The 18,033-nt window shown below is 51.1% G+C and overlaps 1 protein-coding gene across 4 annotated transcripts in view; it reads right to left on the reverse strand.

Annotated features, from left to right (window-relative positions):
- PPFIA4 (PTPRF interacting protein alpha 4) overlaps positions 1–17,936 on the reverse strand; it is an 83,629-nt gene extending 65,693 nt beyond the window's left edge. For 3 of the 4 annotated variants that reach the window (XM_064273372.1, XM_064273371.1, XM_064273369.1), the window contains exon 1: positions 1,085–17,936. In XM_064273372.1, the coding sequence (XP_064129442.1) occupies positions 1,085–1,318 (234 nt within the window). In that variant the 5' untranslated portion in view covers positions 1,319–17,936. The remainder of the gene's footprint in view (positions 1–1,084) is intronic. The other variant, XM_064273370.1, reaches the window with a different exon arrangement.
- Between the last annotated feature and the right edge of the window lie 97 nt (positions 17,937–18,033).

The following is an 18,033-nucleotide window of genomic DNA, read 5'->3' on the forward strand; positions in this document are numbered from 1 at the left end:
CGGTAGTTCAAATCCACCAGGTGCTCCTTGGAAACCCTATGGGGCAGTTCTACTCTGTCCCATAGAGTCACTATGAATCAGAATCAACTCGACAGCAATGGGTTTGGTTTTAGTTATACGACTGCTAAGGAGCCCTGGTGGCTCAATGGTGGTGGCTCAATGGTTAAGAGATTGGCTGTTAACCGTAAGGTCTGTGGTTTGAACCCACCAGCTGCTCTGTGGGAGAAAGATGTGCAGTCTGCTTCCGTAAAGATTAAAAACCCAACCCACTGCCATCGAGTTGATTCCAACTCATAGCAACCTTATAGGACAGAGTAGAACTGCCCCATAGGGTTTCCAAGGCTGTAATCTTTATGGAAGCAGATTGCCACGTCTTTCTCCCAAGGAGCAGCTGGTGGGTTCTGAACGAAGACATGTCAGTTAGCACCTGAGCGATTCAACCACTACGCCACCAAGGCTCCTTTCATAAAGATTACAGCCTTGGAAGCCCTATGGGGCAACTCTGCTCTGTCCTCCAGGGTTGCTATGAGTCAGAATCGACTCTATGGCAATGGATATATGATTGCTAGTTTTTTTTTTTTTTTTAGTAATAGTGTCGTTGAAGAGCTTGAGACAAGGTGTCAAGATACCTGGTTTCTACGTTCACTTCTGCCTGTAATTTGCTGTGACATCTCTTGGTTTTTCATCTGTGCAATAAGGAAGCCAGACTAGATGATCTGCAAGGCTTGTCCTATCTCCACTTCCTATCATTCCTCACCCCCACCCCCCCACCCCCCCACCCCCGCCCATCTGGAAGAATAGGAGCAGCCAGGTTGAGCTTTCTTTTCCAGTCTAGGGTGCCACCTGGTGGTCACCTGGGCTCACTGCAGTTGACCACAAGGCCTGGGTTTTCTTCCTGCATGAAATGTCATCCAGCTGAAGCCAATTCCAGGCTAAGGTGCTTGGGAGTGACAGGGGAAGGATACTTGTAGGAAGATAAAGGAGAGTAAAGGTTCTGTGAATGCCAATCGTTGACATGCAAATTGTGTAAGTGAGCTGAGGGCCCAGAGGAGGCTGGGCTGGGGAAGGGGAGGGGAGGCCTTACCTGGGGGAGGGCAGAGTTAAGGTGGCGCTGGAGCTGGTCCCGCTCATGCAGGGTGTCCTGGAGCCGGCTCTGTGTGGCTGCCAAGGTCTCCTGACTCTCCCGCAGGGACTCCAGTAACTTCTCCCGCTCATCCAGCATGTTCACCATCAGCTGCTCAAAGTTGGCGTCAGCATCGGCGCCATGGGGGGGCCCCAGAGGGTCTCCCTCGTTGATTGTGGGCATCACCTCACACATGGTTGGGGGTAGGCAGGGCCTTCTCAGTGTCGGGGGGCAGGGAGGGGTTCACAGGGTTAGTACCTCCAGTGGGACCCAGCCTGTGGGTCTCAGAGCGGGCAGTGCCAGGTGGGTGGATGGGTGGACAGGAGCTTCTCCCATGGCATCAGTTGCTCTTGCTCTGGAAGGGGCCTGGTGCCCCAAAGGCCCCCGTGGAATGGAGCCAAAAGGCCTGGCTTAACCTCTCAGGACTGGGGCTGGGTGCCCTGTGTCCCCAGACAAGCGGGCAGCAGCCAAGCGTGGCCATGACAGGCAGGGATGCCAGGGCTTAAAGAGTACTCTTAAACTGAGTGCTGGAGCCTGGCAGGGTTCCAGCTGGGTCTAGCAACACCCGTCATTTCTGGAGGGCAGTGAGTCCAGCCTGACCTGGTCTGTGGGAAAAAAGACCGATGTGAGGAGCAGCAGAAAAAGGGTGTCCGGGGGGGGGAGGGGAAGATGGGGACCTGGACTGGAATGTGGGGGGAGAGGGAGAGGTTGGCACAGGCCCCTACTCCAGGCTTACTCACTCAGAGGGTGCCTTCCTTAGCTCTGAAGCCTCTGCTGCCTGCAGCCCCTGCCCGCCTCCGTCCCCCCGCCCCCAGCTGTCAGAAGTACAGCCGCAGTGGTTCCCGCACCCACGTGGCTCGCTGGCCAAATATAGAAATGATTCAGTCAGTGGTAGGGGAGCAGCCAGCAGGCTGCCCAGAGTCCTCCAGAGACCTGGCGGTGGGAGGGTGGGAGAGGAGGAAATAGGGATCTCTAGCCCCTCCCCCACACTCAGGCCAAGGCAAGTACAGAAGGGGTTAACAGATTCCTAGGGGTTAAGAGGCTCTTAGGAATCCACACTGGTTGGACTCCTGGGGTCACAGAAAACAGAGTAGCCTCTGCCCTGAACGTTGGCACAACATAGCTCCTTAGAGAGGCACCGGCTGGACACAGGGACAGGCAGAGAACCCTGCCTGCCACAAGGCCCATCACTCAGGGAGGAGGCGCTGGCTGAGTCAGTCCCCATTTCTGAAGCCTGCCAAGGAGCAGCGTGCTCAGGCCTGGCAGGCAGCAGCCTTCCACGCTGAGTGCATAGCCTGCCTCCTCTGGACTGGAGCAGGGACCAAATGATGGGAAGGAACCCAGGGCTGAGCCAGTGGGGAATCTGATCCCTCTGTGTTATTACTCCCTGCTGGCTCTGCCAGAGTCACCATGGAGGGGGTAGCATGTGCACAGCCTGGACCCAGTGATGCCTAGAGCCTGGCACAGGTTAGGGCAAAAGAAGGTGCATGGAGGAAGGCACCGCACAGTGGAGAATTTTGTGCCTACTGCCAGCTTCCAATTTCCCCGGCCGTGATGGAAGGCCACAACTTTAGTCAGTTTTCGGAGGGAGCTGTCTCTCACTCCGTGACAGAAGGAATATAAAGGTCCAGCGCAGTGATGGGCATGTGGACATGCTCCATGATGGGACCTTCCTTCCTCCCCCTTACCCTCCCCCTCCCCCATGCGAGATGTAGGGTTGCTGCCCCTCAGGGGCCTGGAATACCAGGCATACTGGGAGGATCGGGGGGCATGAGGCAGGGGCCCAGTGTGAGTGAGAGGTCAGACACTGGAACCCCACCCCCGCATGTGGCAGGGCTGAACCCAACAGGGGAACCAGAAAAGGGCCAAGCCTCTCCCCACTGCTGCATCCCCCTGTCACCCCACCCCATGGCGCTGAAATGGTGGCATTAAGAGGGGGCTGAGATGGAATGTGGGGCCTGGATAGCATGAAAGTTAGTGTTAGCTTGAGAATTCCAGGACCTCACACTGTCAGCCATTACCCAGTAGTTCAAGCAGGCATGCACGCGCATGCGCACGCGCGCGCGCACACACACACAGGCAGACCCAGGAACATGGAAACTAAGGACATATACATATGTGACCACGCACATGCTCCCAGACAGAAACCAGACATGAAGCTTGGTCAAGAGGGTCCTTTCCCCAAGCTGAATAGCCACATGGAGGGCAGGGTCCCAAGACGCTACAATGCCTGGTCTGCACCCCACCCACCCACACACCACTGCTGCCAGGGCAGCCCACACGCACCACGCTGCCCTGCAGAGCAGCTGGAACAGAGTGGGGGGGGGGGGGACTGCTACCCGAAGCTTGCCAGGGCTACCACCTCGCTGATGCTAATAGCAATTTCTCTGGTTCTACCACACACTGTGCCCAGGCCCCTTCACCCTGAATGTTCCAGGCCTGGAGGTTTCCACCTCCCACTGTAGCGGAAAGGCCACATGGCCCCACAATATTTCTCCAAGCTAACCAATTCCCAGGCCCACATCCCTCATCCCCCACCACCACTACCACACTCACACACACACACATGCCATGAAGAAATGAGAGACCAGCAAGGAGGCCAGGCTGGAGGCTGGGGAAGAGGCCCCAGGTGGTAGAGGCTGAGCTTTGGACAAGAGGGTGCACCAGAGCTCAGCTACCCTGGGAAGGACCTCTGTCAGTCAAATCCCCAGGCAGCTCGTGGTGTAGTGTACAGAAAGACACCCAGAGCTGGGATTTAGGGGGCCTGGGTTGCAGTTCTGCCACGGGTCAGCTGGGTGACCGTGGGCTGGCCACCCTACTAAGGCCTCTGCTGTAAGATGAAACCTATGACCCCTGCTTTGCCATCTTAGAGGGCCAAGCCCATGGATGAGCAAAGCTTTGAAAAACAGAAAGCATCCTACAATTGCAGGGGAATATGGATTACCTTGGAGTCCCTGGGTGGCGCCAACAGTTAATGCGCACTGCTGCTAACCGAAAGGCTGGAGGTTCAAGGTCACCCAGAAGCACTTCAGAAGAAAGGCCCTGTGGTCTACTTCCAAAAAATAATTGAAAACCCGGTGAAGCCCAGTTCCACTCGGACGCACACGGGCTTGCCATGAGTTGGGGTGGACTTGACCGGCAACTGATATTCTATGGATCACCTCAGTGTTGAACAAAGGTGGGCCTGTGTGTGGAGTTCTTAAAGCTCCCTACAAGAGAAGAGCTGGGAAGTTTCAGGAGGGAAAATAGGACCTCAGGCCGCCCATTGGGAGGTTCTTCCCTTTCACAGCCTGCCCACGCTCCTCACTGGGGCCCCTGCAAGTGCTTGCTTTGGGCTGGCAGCTTTCACCTCTGAGTCACCTGGTGATTCCGGCAGCTGGGAAGCTGCCTTCAGTGCCACCAGCCCTTCCCCAGACTCCCTCCAAGCCAAGTGCCAGGTAGCAATTCCACTTCCTCTGGCCAAATGGCATCACGATGAGCAGGTTGAAGATCAGCCTGGAGAGGGGTGCCAGGCAGATGCCCTAGAGATAACTGGCCAGGACCTCCTACCCCCGCCCCATGCACAGTGGGCAGAAGGGAGCTCCAGGGCAGCCACGTCAGGACACCTGGCTCCTGCTCGCTCCAGGGCTGTCTTTAAATAGCACAATTATCATCTCAGCCTAGCAGAAGCCTCCTCAACTCCTGCACAACTTCTAAGTAACACTCACAGGTCCTGATTCAGAGGCGAAAGCTGTCGGCCCCCAAAGCAAGCACTTCCAGGGGCCCTACAGCAGTGAGCAGTGTGGGCAGGCTGTGAAAGGGAGGAAGAGGCTCGAGAGGGAGTGGTGTGAGTGTGTGTGCGATGAGGAGGGGCTCCGGCGGAAAGTAGGTCTCTGGGCTTCATAAACACGGGAAGAGGCAAAGTCAGAGGCATCTTTGGCTTCCTAAAAGTCACCCCCATCTTCTAACAGACAGGAGGGATGGGTCTGATGCCCTGGCTGGCTGCACACACACATGCCAGGCTCCCTACTGCCCTACCAGATGGCAGCCCCCACCAGAAAGATCTGCAAGGGCAAAGCTGCCAGCTCCACAGAAGCCGGAGGGCCAGGCCAAAGCTGCTGGGCGCTGTGCTCATGTCTGAGTGGGCCATGAGCCAGGCCAAGGGGGAGCCACACAGAGGGAGCCCCTTCAGAGCTCAGAGGTAGAAAAGGAGGAGGGTCATACACAGGCTTAGTTGGAGGAAGGGTGAAGGCCTGAGGAAATGGGGAGAGGGGTGGCCATCCTGGAAAGTGTAATGAATATGATAGCAGCTATGGTTTATCCAATATTCAACACGTGCTGGGCGCTGTACTGTCAGTTGACATATATTAACGTATTTGAATCCTCACAACTCCTTGTAATTGTTCCCATTTTACAGACGTAAGAACTGGGACTCAAAGTCATGTACCCAAGTCTACATAGCTAGTAAGAAGAAAAACTAAGAGTCAATTCCAGTCTGTCTGACCCCAAAGAAGGGTAGGGGAGGAAGGAGAAGGAAGAGTGACTACGATTCCTTCAGGCGTCATGCCTCCTCCAGGGAACCTAGGAGGCTGGGCCCTTCGTGCCTGTCATCCAGGGTAATGGTGGCCCAAGGACAGCTCACCTTCACCCTCTACCTCTCCTCCTCTAGCCTGGGGGAAAGCCTCTGCAGAGCAGCCATCATGGCCATGAACTGGCCATGTCCCCACAGGAAGTGACCTATCTCCAAGGCTCCATTCACCACTCACCCAAATCCACCCCCCAACTCATAGCTGGCTCCTTACCAAGGTCTAAGCAGTCCCCCACCCACCGAGTTCCTACCCCACCCCACCCTACATCCCAGTACAGAAGCAGAACACACTCCCAGCTCCCCTCAGATACTATCCCCCCCAGTGGAGCTGAAGTCGTCCAGCAGCCCATACCCTCTCAGGCTGCCCACCTCTCCTGCCCTCTGACCCAGAAGCGTCTCCTCCTCTCCTGTCCCCCTCCCTGTCCAGCTGATCACCCTAAGAAGACCTGCCCTCACTAACCCTCTCTTCCAAAAGCCCAGTCCAGCCTCCGCCACAGCCACTCCCTAGCCCTCCTCATTGCCGTGCTCCAGGGGCCACCTTGATCACTCATGTTCTTCTAGCATGTTCCTCACCTGGCCAGCCTCTCATCTCCCTTTCCATGTCAGTCTAATGAACTTTTCATCATCAGCCTAAGTTCATCTCAAAGACCACTTCCTCCACGAAACCTTTCTGAGTCCCCTAATAGGTAAGATTTGTCCTTCCATTGAACCAGCATGGCTGTTTATGTATACCTCTCTTTACAGTACTTAGAAATCCTGGTGGCACAGTGGTTAAGAGCTATGGCTGCTAACCAAAAGGTCAGCAGTTCAATTCCACCAGACACTCCCTGGAAACCGTACGGAGCAGTTCTAGTATAGTTCTGACTCATAGGGTCACCATGAGTCAGAATCGACTTGACGGCAATGGGTTACGGTACTTGGGGTGCCTAGTTGGTGCAAATGTTTGAGCGCTCAGCTGCTAACCAAAAGGTTGGCAGTTCAAATTCACCTTGAAAGAAAGGCCTGGTGATCTACTTCTGAAAAATCAGCCATTGAGAATCCTACGGAGCACAGTTCTACTCTGACACACATGGGATCACCATGAGTCAGAATCAACTCAACAGCAACTGTTTTTTTGGTTTGGTTTATGGTACTATGTTCCACCAGGTTGACCCCTCTGTAGATTCCAGGGTAAGAACTATAACCTACTCCTCTTTGGAAGCCCCAACCCTCTAACACAAGGTCCTACATACATGGAACTGAACGCATATGTGGTTGGTGCCACTTCTACAAAGTCCATCCCTAGTCAACTTTAAAGAAGGGGAACTCCAAAATAGGAAAAATGGGCTCAAGGCCTAGGAAGAGGCCTGGAAATATTGTACCCTCTGAAAATGCAAGCTTCTTGAGAGCAAGTCGGGGCCACTCCTATCTGGAAAGGCAGACTCTGAGGCAGGCTGATGGGTCTGAGTGCTGGCTCCTTTACTGACTACTCATGCCACTCTTAACCTGAGTCTGTTCCCCTGTCTGTGAAATGGGGATGACAACACTACCCACCTTAGAGAGCCAATGTGAAGATTAACAGAGTTAACCTATGTAAAGTGTTTAGGTCAGTGCCTGGCAAACAGTCAGTAAGGTTGACTCTTGGCATCCTAGGTTCCCTAAGCACTTCAAGGCTAAGCCCATTCTAGGTACAATAAGAATATTAAAAATCCATTATGGCTACAGGAGGCCCTTCCCAGAGAAAAGACTCTTGAAAAGGCTCTTCTTGCAGTTTCTCACTGCTGGCCACAAGTCTCCTCAACAGCATCCAGCTCTCTGGGTTCCCCTAAGAGATCAGCGGTGAAACTTCATCTCTCTGGCCTTCGGGTTCCCAAATCTGTAAAATGAAGCCCACGACACATAACCCACTCTATTCATGTCCTTTGTCATGAGTGTCAAGGGAGATAACGGACATGGACCTGTCTTAGGAAGTAGAAATGCTAAATAAGCACAGGTGATCACAGCTGCCAGCCTGGCCACTCAACCTTCTACTGCCCATTACGTTCAGGCGGACCCAGGAGGAGGCATCTGTTGGTCTGACAGGCTTCCCTGGGCCTGAGCCTACAGAGCCCATCTCTCCAGCTATGCCCAGGAGACAGATATGGGCCATCTCTTCCCAAAACGTGGCCTATCATAAAATTTACTGTCTAAACCAGGACCTTTTTGAGAGTGAATGGTGACACTGCTAACAATTACATGTGGACACAGGTGTAGTCTGGGGCTGTTCTGGACTCACCTGACCATGTGGTCACCTTCACTAGCACAGATGTCAACGCCTAGTGGGAAAAGGAGAACTACAAGCCTCTGTGTACCCCAAAATAACTCCTCTTCCAAAATAGCCAAAATTACTGCTTCTTTCAGTGAAGGCAGGGATTTGTAAGCTGGGCTTTACGATAGTGTACCTTTAGGGGTGGCCTGGGGAGTCCCTGGGTGGTGCAAACAGTTCAATGATTAACTTTTAGCTGACAAGTTGGTACTATGAACCCACCCAGAGGCACCTCGGAAGAAAGGCCTGACGATCTGCTTATGAAAGGTCACGACCTTGAAAATCCTATGGAGCAGTTCTACACTACATACACAGGCTTGCCACGAGTCAAAATCGACTCAACAGCAACTGGTTTTTTTTTTTTTTTTGGTCTGGGGACAAAAAGTGGGAAGAGATGAGTCAGATACAAAAGGGTTCTATCTCTCTTTTCTTACTATAATCCCATCAAGTCCAAATCTGTCAGTTTTACCAGACATCTGATTAAGATTGTATTTGTACAAAAGGGTTCAAGTCGAAGAAGAGGCTGGAAAATCCCTGGTTTAAAGTATTGTCCACAGAAGATCCCTGCTAAAATAAACACACCTTTCAGAGAGGCAGCAAATCCACACAACAGAGCAATACATTTGGGAGGGCTACACAGGTACCATGCACGGCTCACCAACTATTTCCATATTCTAAATGTCTAATAACCCAGTTGCCATCAAGTCAGTTTTGACTCATGGTGACCCCATGTGTGTCACAGCAGAACTGTGCTCCATAGGGTTTTCAATGGCTGGTTTTTCGGAAGCAAATCACCAGGTCTTTCTTCTGAGGCTCCTCTGGGTGGACTCGAACCTCCAACCTTTTTGGTTAGCAGACAAGCACAGTAACCTTGTGCACCCTAGACAGCATATATTAACCCAAACCAAGATATAAGGCTGTACATTTTGAACATAGCACACAGCTTTTGCTGAAATTACATCATTAAGTACAATGACCCTACCCATCTCCTGCTAATCAGAGCCACTGGTTAACATTTATTTATGTCTTCAAATAACGTTTGCAAAAGGAAAAACAAAGTAGTAAGTGTGGTGTATCTGAAGAACAGAAATCTTTCAAAATTAACCAGACTGAGTCCAGCACAACTAGATGGTGCCTGGCTACCACTGCCAACTGCTCTGACAAGGATCACGATAGAGGATCCTGGGCAGAGCTGGAGAAAAATGTAGAACGAAATTCTAACTCACAAAAAAAGACCAGACTCACTGGCCTGACACAGACTGGAGAAACCCCTAGAGTATGGCCTCCTGGACACTCTTTTAGCTCAGTAATGAAGTCACTCCTGAGGTTCACCCTTCAGGCAAAGATTAGACAGGCCCATAAAACAAAACGAGACTAAAGGGGCGCACCAGCCCTGGGGCAAGGATTAGAAGCGGGGGGTGGACAGGAAGACTGGTAACGACAACCTAAGGTTGAGAAGGGGAGAGTGCTGACATGTCGTGGGGTTGGCAACCAATGTCACAAAACTAAATGTGTACTAATTGTTTAATGAGAAGCTAGTTTGCTCTATATACCTTCATCTAAAGTACAATTAAAAAAAAAGAAGAAAAAATGCTTTCAAAACTAAAGCTCCATGTATGACAAATAGTAAACCGGGTCCTCTGGTGTTTACTAAAAACAAAGGCTCAGAAGTTGTTGCTTCAGCAGATCAGCCCATCCCATTAGGCAGCCAGCACCTACCAGAGAACAGGACTGCCCGGGGGAATCAGAACACCAGAGGGAAGTGCTGTTGCGCGCCAGGGCAGGAAAGGTCCAGAGTACTCGGAACTTCCCAGAGAAACGCAGGTGTCATAAAAGGCGTGCATGCGTAAGTGGTCACAAAAGTGTTTTGTGTGTGTTAGTGTGTAGTTACAAATGGGAGAATGTGTGTGTGTGGAGGGGGGATCTGATGTATTCGTGCAGTAGAATATCTAAGTGTGCAGCCATGAGGCTGTGTGGTGTACATGGGTGGTGGTCAGAGAGAAGGAGAGAAAGAGAATATAGTCATGAGAATGGGGTTGTGAGAGCATGTGTATGAGTGAGAGTGAGTGAGTGAGTCACGAGTGTGTGTGTGTGTGTGTGTGTGTGTGTGTGGTCATGAGTGTATGCCAGGATGAGAACTGTGTGTGTGTGTCAAGAGACTGCGTGTGTGTGCACATGTGTGCGCAGTCATAAAAGTGAATGTATGTGGGTCATGAGACTGTGTGTGCACACGTGTGCACAATCATAAGAGTGAATGTGTGTAGTCATATAAGCGCATGCATTTGGGTATCATGAGAGCACATGGGTCATAAAAACACATGAGCATCATGCAAGCTTGTGCATGTATGTACGACTATGACGGCGTAATCACTGGTCAGAGAGAGCTTAAGTGCCTGTGCGATCTTGAACCTGTGTAGGAGGGAGACGGGCGAGGGACAGGGATAATGAAAGAGTGAAAACTCTTCTTGTTCCAGGTGCTCTACTCTGAACAAGGGTCAAAATTTTGGGGTACTGGGTTTTTTTCTACAACTGGACTAATGTGAGCTAAGGTCAAGGAACTTGGCCCTACCCACCAGGGCTGCACTGCAGGGTCTCCAGGGCCCAGGGTTTCATGTCCATAAGAGATGGCTGGGGCCACCCCCTGGGTCTCCCAGAATGCCCACTGGCCTGGCCCTCCACCCAAAGCTCTCAGCAGCTCTCCTCTAACCCAAGCGAGAGTCCACCTCTACAGGGGCCCAACCCTACCCCCCCTACCTCCCACCTGACTGCATATGCCTAGTTCAAAGGGCTCTCTGAGGTCATGCAGACTAACTCTGCAACCTGTGTGGGAGCACAGCTTTGAACTTGTTTGGTTCAAACCCCTGCTGAGAATTCGCATGTCTAACAAGTTCTCAGGTGATGATAACACTGCTGGTTAGGGACCAATTCTAAGAACCACTAGTAGAGAAGTGGTTCTCAAGATTTACCGTACATAAGAATCACCCAGGCATCTTGCTAAAATTCAGATTCTGATTCAGTCTATCTGGGATGGAAATGCAAGTTCTCAGCATTTGAAGCCCTGTCCTGTGTGGGAGTTCTTTGCATAACAACTCTGACAGTATTTTTTTTTTTTTCAATTGTTCCTTAGAAAAAGGTTTACAGGACAAACTAGTTTCTCATTAAACAGTTAGTACACATATTGTTTTATGACATTGGTTAACAACCTCATGACAGGTCAACACTCTCCCTTCTCGACCTTGGGTTCCCTATTACCAGCTTTCCCGTCCCTGCCTCCTTCTAATCCTCGCCCCTGGGCTGGTGCGCCCCTTTAGTCTTGTTTTATTTTATGGGCCTGTCTAATCTTTGGCTGAAGGGTGAACCTCGGGAGTGACTTAATCACTGAGCTAGAAAGGTATCCAGGGGCCAGACTCTTGGGGTTTCTCTAGTCTGTGTCAGGCCAGTGAGTCTGGTCTTTTTTTGTGAGTTAGAATTTTGTTCTACATTTTTCTCCAGCTCTGTCCAGCACGCTCTATTGTGATCCCTGTCAGAGCGGTCAGTGCCAGTAGCCGGGCACCATCTAGTTGTACTGAACTCAGTCTGGTGGAGGCCGTGATAGATGTGGTCCATTAGTCCTTTGGACTAATCTTTCCCTGGTATCTTTAGCTGCACAGTTCAGTCTTGATTATCCTTAGGAACAAGGAGCTCCCTACTAAACAAGGAAGCCCTTTCCAGTGTTCTTAAGGAAGCTGTTTCTTAAACTGAACCAAAATCTATCTCCCATTTGAAATGACAGTTAACTATCAGAATAGTCCCAAAGTCACTCAGAAATGCATTTGATTTATGAGAATTCAACTGTGCTGTCTGAGCAAAATAAACCATAAAGGCCTCTAGATGCAAACCAGCTATTTTATCTGATATGTAACTATAATTATATTATAATGTGATAATCACATAATATGATTAGTTATGTTTTAAATATACTTTGCATGTGTACTCTTTTTCAATCACCGTACAATAATGCATACCGTACATACAAAGACAATTAATATGTAATGTATATTATATTCATTCATTAAAACTATTATTCAGGGTTATAAACCTAAACCTGCATGCTATGCTTTATGGGAGACTTAAGGGGTTTCCACTTTAGGTACTGCCTTTATAGAACCTAATTCCTCCACCGAGGTGTGACACCACTGTACTGGGTTCCCAGAGACTTCCCTGCTGTAGGCTAAATATCTCTAGTTGCAAAGAGGCCCTGCTTCGTTGAACCCAGGGGACCAGAAGACAGGCCTCTTCAATTCAATTCAATCCAACGAGCACTGACCAAATGATTTCCATGAATCCAACACTGAGCTACGAATCCTTATGCATACAAAAGGCATGTAATATACAATCTCAACCCTCAAGAAGTTCACTGTCTACTTGAGGAAACACAGATACACACCAAATCCTTTAAGAGCAATACAGAGTGGCTTGTGACCAGACACTCACCCCTGGCACAGCCTGGGGTCAGTGCTGAGCCTAACTTGGAGTAGGACCAACTGAATGAACCGGTGACAGTTTCTCCTCCAGCTCTCTCAGAATGGAGTGGCCCAGCCAAGGCCTTTCAGCCCCTGACTCCTGAAGGCAGGAAGCTGCACTGTGCTAGAAGTGACTTCATCTGGGAGACTAGAAGACACTTGAGGGAGGTGCAGGGGCTGCAGGAGCCAAGCCTCTCAGAAAGCAGAGCAGTGAGCTAGGCAGGAGTCCTGCTTCACGCACGGCTGGTGAACGAGGGGCTTGGCGAGCAGGAGCTCCTTAGGCCCTGCCCGGCCCTGGAGTTCTGGACCATCGCGGATCACAGCGTCTTCCCCCATAGCTTCTTCCCCCCACCAGCTCTGTGTACTCTGTGTACTCTGAGTTCCCTCAGGCCCCTCCCAGGACAGGAAGTGCTGGAGGTCCCCTAAAAGCAGCCCTGCTCGGAGTATGCTGAGTACCACAGCACCTCAGAGTATTCTTTGCTCCGCCAGCCACCTAAAGTGCCACACTTGTGCAAGCCAGCACCACATGCCCTCCAGAGCTAATTATAGGTCAACGAGATAGCAGGCCAGAGTGGGGGACAGATGGTGACTTCATGTGGCTGCAATACACACTTGCCCCTCCCTCCTCTGATCGCACTCCCTTCTCTCCTATTCTCCCAGCTCTGTACCTGGGACCCAGACTCTGAGGCAGCTTTCATTCCCTCAGGCCTGCCACTCCCCACCAACTCCCCCTCTCCAGTACTCGGAGCACATGCACACGCACACACCACACACAACACACACAAACATCCATGCCAGTCACCACACCTTGTTTCTATGGCAACCTATCCACCAGACCCAACACATTTGGCCTAAAGCCCCAGGGAGAGTATCCCTGGCATAAAAATGTCTCGGCTAGCTCCCCCATATCTTAAAGGCCCCTCAGCACAGCACCCAGTTCCCTGGCCCCACTGAACTTTCACCCCTGCCTCATCATCACCACAGCCTGACTCCTCATCCTCTCCCCAAGCTCCAGCCCTGCTCTCTTCCTTGGAGGACCCACAAACAATCCCTGACAACTCTTTCTAAGATTTCAGCAGTCAACTTAGAGGGTGACCCAGGAACCTGGCCACCTGCCCTGCCTGGCCCTGCCCCTCCAAGCCCTCCTGACAACCCAGCTGCCCGAGAGCAGACACGCCACACTCTGACATCATGAGACTGCTCAGCAGCACGCACTCAGACACCACTGGATGAGCTTTCCTGTCCACGCCCTCTCCCCCACGCTCTGCCATCTCCCGGAGATGGCAACTCCTCCATGCGGGGTTCCAGCGCATTCTTGGCCCCCAATAACCCTGGAGCTTATTCAACATCGCATTCCTTTGAGATACCATTTATCCAGCCTCCTCAGGCCTCAGGACAAAACCCTTGAAAATAACCAAGGGAAAATCACTCCAACTGTCCTTTTTGCCAAAGCACCTCCCCTGGGACTACCTGGCCAGTTAAGAGTGGTGTGAAAGGTGAGCTGGAATCCAGTTCAGACAACTGTTTGACAGCATGCAGACAGGCTCTGTCTTTCTTTTTCCAATCCAGCAGTGATGTAAAAAATTGTGTGCTGCGGGGGATGTTACACACAGGGGTACCTAATACGGGGTACCTTTCAGTTGCCCCATGCCCCTAAATTGCCTTCAGAAGACCCAGCACCTAATACTGTCTGGCATATAGCAGGTGCCCATTAAAAGTTTGCTAGATGCTAAGCAAAGTTCTAAGTGCCAGTTCCAACAACTCTACAAAGGACTGAAGGCAGTCCCTGCAACCTGGCTCCTGGAGGGGCCCCTTTAAGCCCACACCAGTTGGGGATCTCCATGCTAAGCAGGGCCTCCTCCTTAACCACCTGCTCCCCACACAGAGCAGCAAAACTGCAGCCCAACTCCTCTACCGCTCTAATGGACACTACCAGCACACCGCTCCTCAAAGATGACATCAGCACCTAGTGGCACCTTGTCCTGGATCCCTCCTCCCTCCCAAAGAAAACCACCCACACCACATCTCCAAGTCCTCCAACCCGGCCTCTCTCTTCCCACCCACCATCAAAACCGGCAGGATCCGGACCGGAAAACATCCCTGCTGCGTGGCTTAAAGTAAGCTGCCCACTCCCACTCTTCCCGTTCAGGAATCTCTCTGCCAGCCCCTTTTTCCTGTTGCGCCCACCCCCACTCCCACCAGGCCTCAGGTTGGCCACTCCTTTCACCCCACCGCTCTGGCACTGCGGAGATGGGGCATCTCTGGCAGCGTCCGAAATCGGCAGTTCCAGGAACGGAGAGCTAGAGACAGTAAACAGGGGGTGTTATGAGAAACGAGGTAATGATTAAGACCCCCGGGAGGCGCGAAGACCTCAGCCCCCAGCGTACCCAAAGGAGCGGAACCGGTTTAGGAGCTCAGAGGCGCTTTTCTCTGGCTCTCCTGGAGAGGAAAAGGAGGCGCAGTCCACCCAGTTCCCATAGGGAGACTCGCCAACTCAGCCCCCTTCCCCGAAGCTGATGGAGCTACGGGCAAACTCCACGCCCTCCCCGCAAATCGGGCATCGCCCCCATTCTCACACCCAAGGGCACAGGGCACTGCAAAGGCCGAGGAGGGACCGCGGAGGGAGCAGTAGCGATACCTCCAAAGATGACACATCGAAGTCAAAGGGGCTGTTCCCCAAGGCGCTCAAGACAGGGACCCCTACCCCAACTATCGGGGGAGAGGGCTGGAGGTGGGAAAATGAGGCAGCCTTTCCCCAAACCCAGGCTCTGGGTGCTCACCTGCCTGTAATCACCGAAGGCCGGGCAGCGCGGCACGGCGGCAGCGGGGAGCCGCCCCCGACCGGGGGAGCCGGACACGTCCTGGAGAGCAGAGCTGGCGCCCAGCTATCCGCAGCCTCCGCCGCCGGAGCGCTCGGCCCCGAGGCCCCGCCCCTCCCACGCCATAGGCCAAGGCCGCACCCCCGAGGCCACGCCTCCTGCCCCGGGCGCTACCCGGCCCGGCACGTGACCAGAGCGCGCCTTGGACGACGCTCGCCATGTTGGTGAGGCCTTGGGCGTCCCTATAAGGTGGGGGCGAGCCAGCGTCTGACCCAGCAGGAATAGGAACCCGGACCCAGTATCCTTCCCCGTGAAGCTGCGGCCCCGGGGGCGACACACATCTCATCCCTCCTGTGGAAGTCACCCGTCCCTAATCAACCACTGGTTTGACCCTGGCCTTGTAATTGTTGCCAGTGGTTTGTCACCTTTCAAATCTGCTCTCTTGCCCGCCCATTTTTTCAGTGGAGAAGCTTGAAATTCTGATAAATTTCTGTAGTAGGCACTTCCGTGAATTGTGCTGCTTGCCTTCAGGAACCTGGCTCTTCTAACACTGTTACTATAAAACGAAGTGTTTGTCTATCATACATACATAGTATGAAGAGTCTCAAATGCCGAAATTCCTGGCTGACATATTTTAGCTAAACCTCTCCATCTTCCTGAATTATTCCTTACCCTGTCCCCTGGAGCTATTAATGCATCTTTTGCGTCTGGTTTGTGAAAATTCATCACAGTGCCTACTCAAATCCTTTAAGACTATCCGGTAAGCACTGCTAGAAGTGTGAAGATTTATGTGTGTGCAATGAGTAGCTATGTATTTGCAGATGTACACACATTTTTGTATCAGCAGCAGACACTGTAATTGCAATCAGTGACACACTGAGCCTTGCTTTCATTTATTTATTTTCCTTTCCCCCAAAATATTCACCTTTTGGCTTAGTTTCCTTGCATCTTTGGAAGGAGGCAGGTAAGTCTGCATAATTCTGATTTATTTGGGGGATGAAAAGTGAGGCTAAATTTGTGTTATTTGACTTGTCTGACCCGCAGAGCAAAATCTCAATGTATATATATAAGGAAGTGAAAATTATAAAGCCATTTTTAACCTGTAATCCAGAAGTTCCAACTCTTCTCCAGGTGGTCTGTGGTTCTCACCAAAAGGAAATCCCTGAGACATTTCACATCCTTTTTACTAATAAATGTGAATCATCCTCAGTCTAGAAAAGGTAAGTCAGCCAATGCAGAGGGAAGACTGAAGCCACAATAGCCATCATTGGTAAGACACTTCACCAAGCACTGTCGATATTGTGCTCAGAGGACGGCGAAGGCAGTAGCTAATATCTTATCTATCATCTTACCATGGAGTTTGACACAAAAACCCAGAAGTTGAGTCAGAACACAATTATTAAGTCAGATTTATTTCACTTCCTTTTTAAAGGTAACTCCTAAATGGGGGACATACAATCCACTGGGACAACTCCCTCCCGTTTCATGGATCTTCAGTTCAGGAGCTAGGGGCTCTGTGCTTCTCTCCTCCTGTCTCAAAGAGGCAACTTTGGATTGTAGACTTGCAAGGTGCTTGCTGCCCCCTTAGGTTTTTTGGTTCCTTTTTAGCATTTAAATGCCCAAATGCTGTTTTTCACCGACCCAGACTCACTTTCTGTGTGAACAGCTTTAGTACCACCCTCAGTGAGGGGTAAGCTGAGTTGTAGCTGGTGACCAGCAGCAGTATTAAGCAGATGCTTCCTAAGAATACTCTTTAAATAGCTAGGGGTAGAGAGACTGGTAAGGAAAAAACAACATCCAGATTTGGTAGTCTGGCTCATACTAACAACTACCCCCAGAAGAAGAACACCATCTTAATGCCCAGCTCACTGGTTAACTGGCGGGGGCGGCGGGGGGGGGGGGGGGTGCGGCGCAGGGAGAGCAAACAGCCAGGTTATCTTCTTAAAAAAGCCTCCCATGACCAGCTTCTCAGAGTGCACCACCTACAGTAAGTCCTTCGATCACCGGGAGGACATCAGCATTTCTGCAGGGACAAGAGGCCAGGCCGCTGTGGGCACACAGGACGGCAGCAGAGGCAGCACAGTGCAGTGCGGAGTGAAGGACAGTCACTAACTGCTTATGGTTCAGGAGGCTGGAGTCTACATGGGATGTGTTTTTTCAAATGCCCTTCAGCCTAATAAATGCCTTTCTAACAATTCGGTTCCTTCCTGCAGTAACTTTCCTGGTTTGTTCTACATTTTAATTAAAAAGAAACACATATTTACAAGTCTCCTTCATCAATCTTATATATACCTCTCAAGCTGATTAGGGATAAGGTATACCACAATCCCAGTTTTACATACCCTTTTACTTTTTTTAAATCTACATTGCCGCCTCCCTTTTACCACCATCTGTCACAAGAAAAATGAGACTGATCTTTTTCATTGTGGTGGAGCAAAAGGAACATATACAGACCTGGGTCAGGATCCTGGCCCTGCCATTTACCTGCTGTATGGCCTCGGGTAAGTTCACTGATTCAGTTTCCTCACCCGTAAAATAGACCAGTATCACCTACCTTGCAGGGTGGTAAGAATTATTACAGAGCTATTATGTAAAGTTCCTAGCACAATACCGAGGGCACAAAGTCACTATCATCACTACTATCAACCTCATGCAAAAAATATCTAAAATCCAAAACAGGCAAAAGGACATTTACACATAAATATCCAAAAATTATTATTAAAACACACACACACACA

This window comes from Loxodonta africana, chromosome 20 (assembly GCF_030014295.1).
Source record: "Loxodonta africana isolate mLoxAfr1 chromosome 20, mLoxAfr1.hap2, whole genome shotgun sequence".
In the NCBI taxonomy this organism is placed as follows: domain Eukaryota; kingdom Metazoa; phylum Chordata; class Mammalia; order Proboscidea; family Elephantidae; genus Loxodonta; species Loxodonta africana.